The following is a 4,239-nucleotide window of genomic DNA, read 5'->3' as shown; positions in this document are numbered from 1 at the left end:
ACTCCGTGGAAGGAAAGGAAAGGAAAGGGTGAAAGAAACAGGGAAACGATTACATATCGTCGTCGGAATTTAGGACATCATCGTCATCAATTAGGATAGGAGATGGCGGAGGACTGTCCTCGATAAGGATTGGGGATGGTGGAAGTCTGATGTCGCCAGCGTCATCGTCGTCGTCGTCGTCATCCTCATCTGTGATGTCTACAGGCGGTGGGTCACCCCATTCGTCATCCCATTGGTAGGGATCCGGATAATCCCCGTCCGATAAGTCAGCTTCATCACTCCCAGTGACATGCTGAACCTGCACCCTGTAGTCATTATTCATGAATTCGAAGGGAATGTCATGAGGTGCCGTTGTGGAGTCCACGAATCCTTCATGGATAGAAGCCCAGTAAGGATGTTGATGCGCTGGGTCACTGTACGGCTCAGTAGTTGAATCAGGTTCCATGTTGAAGGTGGCTGATCAACTGAATATTCCAACAGATAATTCCTACTTTTATACTTTTGAAAGGGAGTGGGGAGGAGTGGGGATGAAAGAACTTGGAATTGAAAATGGAAAAAAAGAAAAATAATGAAAAGACGAAGTGAAGAAAAATGCTCCAACCATCGCATTGTTCAATGTGTACCAAACCAAAATAATGTACACCCTTTATTTCACTTCTTTTTTCATTTGTTTTTTTTTGTTTTTTATTCCTAAAATTATAATTACAAACCTAAAACTACCATGCTACCTAATTATCCTAAAACTATCCTAGTTGACCTAAAAACTATTTCCCTTTATTCAAAAATTTCTTTATAAATATTTTTAGTTCATTATTGAGCTCTATCGAAGAGGTCTCTGCCTTCCGCCTTTCCTTCAGAGCTGCAGTCCTTCGATCTAGCTCGGCCATCCTCATTAACAACTCGCGCCGTTGGCTAGCAATTTCATTCTCCTCCCGGGAAATGCTAGCCAACGCGGCCTCACTATTTCGTGAAGCAAGTGCAACATCCCTACACCTCTGTAGGAAAGTTTCCATCTCCTGGGGGTTAACCTCTCCGACAGGCTCCGGCACTGGTGGCACTTGTGGCGCGATCTCCCCGGCAGGCTTCGACACTGGTGGCACGACCTCCATGGCAGGATCAGGCACCGGTGTGAGTTCCATGGGTGTCAACATCGCTAATAATGCAAATTGGGTGAGGATTTCACCTGGAGATGGCACCCTCGGCACCGGCTTATATGCCCTCCGTCTTTCCACTGTCAATGCGAGCGGTGTGGGACGTCTCGGAGGATTCCTTTTGGCGGTCGACCAACTACCTGCATAAGGGTTAGTCCTATTGCATTTACTCCTATACCTTTGAATAGGACCAACCTTAGCTGCAGATTGCCGCTTGGCTTTGTTAACAACCCTGTCTTCCTGGAATAAGACAGGGCTGCGTGGCCGCTGCACACCACCCGAAGTTGAAGCCTTCACCTCTTGGACCATCGCCACCTCGTCTCCCTCGAACATATCAGGGCTGCCTGGTCGCTCCACCTCAACATCCACAGGTATGATCGATGCCACAGCGTTGTCGATTTCCTGCGTGTAGTTTTCCATTCTGAAAATGTAATACAAAGTTAGTTGTTATGAAAAAGTAACATTGATAACTTACTCAAAATTCGCTTGTTGTAGACTGTAGAAGACTGCTGTATTAGACTGGTGTTGTAGTAGATTGCTGTAGCTGGACTGCACTCGATGAGAAGACTTGTCGTACTGAATGCCGAGAAGTGTGCTCCTCAGGGTGTAGGCAGAAGTGGGAGTGGTGGGAGTGAGGTGGGGGCGCGCATGCGCAATTGTGGGGTGAGGCGAGCAATGGTGGGAAGGGGGCGGGGCTAAAAGTGGAGGAGAGTGGGCGGGGACTACAGTGTGTTGTTAATTTTTTTTTTTAATGAAACATAAAATTAAAAATTTTTAGTCATAGAACCGGCATTGGTCATCCTCAGTCATAGAACCGGCATTGATCATCTACTTGAATTGTGACTGGAGAAAAAAATCTTTATTTTTTGTAAATCTATATTATTAAAATCAATAATGGGGGTATTTAATGTTCAGTGTGTATGTAGAATCGATATTTTTTGAGAAATGAGTGGTGGAATCTCATTATTATAATATTGAATTTATTACACTTATTTTCAATTTTACACGAAAAATAGTAATGACAAAAGTTGTAGAGAATTTAATTTCCAACAAATTTGGTCTCTATTATTTTTTTCGCAGGATTGATATTTTTCGAGAAAAGAACGGGTTGTAATCTCATTATGTAATATTGAATTTATTACACTTATTTTCAATTTAACACGAAAAATAGTAATGACAAAAGTTGTAGAGAATTTAATTTCCAACAAATTTGGTCTCTATTAATTTTTTCGCAGGATTGATATTTTTCGAGAAAAGAACGGGTTGTAATCTCATTATGTAATATTAAATTTATTACACTTATTTTCAATTTTACACGAAAAATGGTAATGACAAAAGTTGTAGAGAATTCAATTTTCAACAAATTTGGTCTCTATTATTTTTTTCGCAGGATTGATATTTTTCAAGAAAAGAACGGGTTGTAATCTCATTATGTAATATTGAATTTATTACACTTATTTTCAATTTAACACGAAAAATAGTAATGACAAAAGTTGTAGAGAATTTAATTTCCAACAAATTTGGTCTCTATTAATTTTTTCGCAGGATTGATATTTTTCGAGAAAAGAACGGGTTGTATTCTCATTATGTAATATTAAATTTATTACACTTATTTTCAATTTTACACGAAAAATGGTAATGACAAAAGTTGTAGAGAATTCAATTTCCAACAAATTTGGTCTTTATTAATTTTTTCGCAGGATTGATATTTTTCAAGAAAAGAACGGGTTGTAATCTCATTATGTAATATTGAATTTATTACACTTATTTTCAATTTTACACGAAAAATAGTAATGACAAAAGTTGTAGAGAATTCAATTTGCAACAAATTTGGTCTCCATTAATTTTTTCGCAGGATCGATATTTTTCGAGAAAAGAATGGGTTGTAATCTTGAGAAAAATTCCGAATCTTGACGATCAAAATTTTTTTTTAATTATAAACCTTTGATAATTCATAAAAAAAAGTAAAATATTGATATTAGTGGTTCAAATCCCGGTTTTTTCGCAGGATCGATATTTTTCGAGAAAAGAACGGGTTGTAATCTTGAGAAAGATTCCGAATCTTGACGATCAAAATTTTTTTTTTAATTATAAACCTTTAATAATTCATAAAAAAAAGTAAAATATTGATATTAGTGGTTCAAATCCCGGTTTTTTCGCAGGATCGATATTTTTCGAGAAAAGAACGGGTTGTAATCTTGAGAAAGATTCCGAATCTCGACGATCAATTTTTTATTTTTTTTTAACCTTTATTAATTCATAAAAAAGTAAAATATTGATATTAGTGGTTCAAATCCCGGATTACCCATAAAAAAAAATCAATAATTTTTATATAAATGAAGCTTTCATATCTTATATAGAATAATAAATGTTATTAACACCAATATGTAAGCCTGTGGCGTAATGGTTAAGACCCTAGCCTATGCAGACGTATGACATGAGTTCAAATCCCCGTGTGACCAAAAATTTTTTTCTTTATTTCTCACCATTATTCCTTGTGATTTAAATAGAATTGAAACTGTTAGTATAAGTGGGCCTGTGGCAGCGTAGATGTTAAGGTATCATCCTACCGCACAGACTATCCAAGTTCGAAACTTGGCAATGACAAAACTAGAAAAAAACTAGAAAAAATAATAAGAAGGAGGCGGTGGGGGGGGGGGGGGCAAGAGGGTATAGGTTTGTGAAAAAATATAATTTTTTAATTTTAAAATTTATTTTCAAATTTCAAAAATTTTTTTTCAAATTTGCTTTTTTTTTCAAATTAAATTTTTTTTTTCAAATTTTAACAGTTGGGAACATGTCAAGTCAGAATTCGAGTACATCACTAATGCCACTTCAGGGACATTGAAATATATATAATAATACTTGTTGATAACTTTCATTATTAATTTTTCAAATACACATTTTTTTTCCTAACCTAACTTAATCAGGCCCTGCCCAGGCAGGCTATTCCACTTCACTATTCACCATGTTGGTTCAATTAATACGTCATCTGTTGCTTTTGGTTTTGGTTCTATTATTCTAATATTTGGATCAATGTTCAGTCCTGGATATCCCACTCCACCTGATGGCCTGACTTTATGGCTTT

The 4,239-nt window shown here is 36.7% G+C and overlaps 1 protein-coding gene across 1 annotated transcript; it reads right to left on the bottom strand.

The window, feature by feature from the left end:
* Positions 1-642: 642 nt before the first annotated feature.
* On the bottom strand, positions 643-2,573 carry LOC141487189 (uncharacterized). The gene is made up of 2 exons (XM_074185983.1): positions 1,627-2,573; positions 643-1,572 (listed from the first exon to the last, which is right to left on the bottom strand). The coding sequence occupies exon 2, from the start codon at positions 1,569-1,571 to the stop codon at positions 765-767; it is 807 nt and encodes a 268-aa protein (XP_074042084.1). The 5' UTR covers position 1,572; positions 1,627-2,573; the 3' UTR covers positions 643-764.
* Positions 2,574-4,239: the final 1,666 nt, after the last annotated feature.

This window comes from Leptinotarsa decemlineata, unplaced genomic scaffold, assembly GCF_025532065.1.
Source record: "Leptinotarsa decemlineata unplaced genomic scaffold, Ldec_3_MD MMD2_P_RNA_scaffold_2, whole genome shotgun sequence".
Taxonomy (NCBI): Eukaryota; Metazoa; Arthropoda; class Insecta; order Coleoptera; family Chrysomelidae; genus Leptinotarsa; species Leptinotarsa decemlineata.
The sequence above is the reverse complement of the archived record's forward strand: the minus strand, read 5'-3'. Positions and strand labels throughout refer to the sequence as shown.

Bases quoted from the DNA above. Each gene is read 5' to 3' on its own strand.
- LOC141487189 (XM_074185983.1), bottom strand. From the start codon at position 1,571: ATGGAAAACTACACGCAGGAAATCGACAACGCTGTGGCATCGATCATA.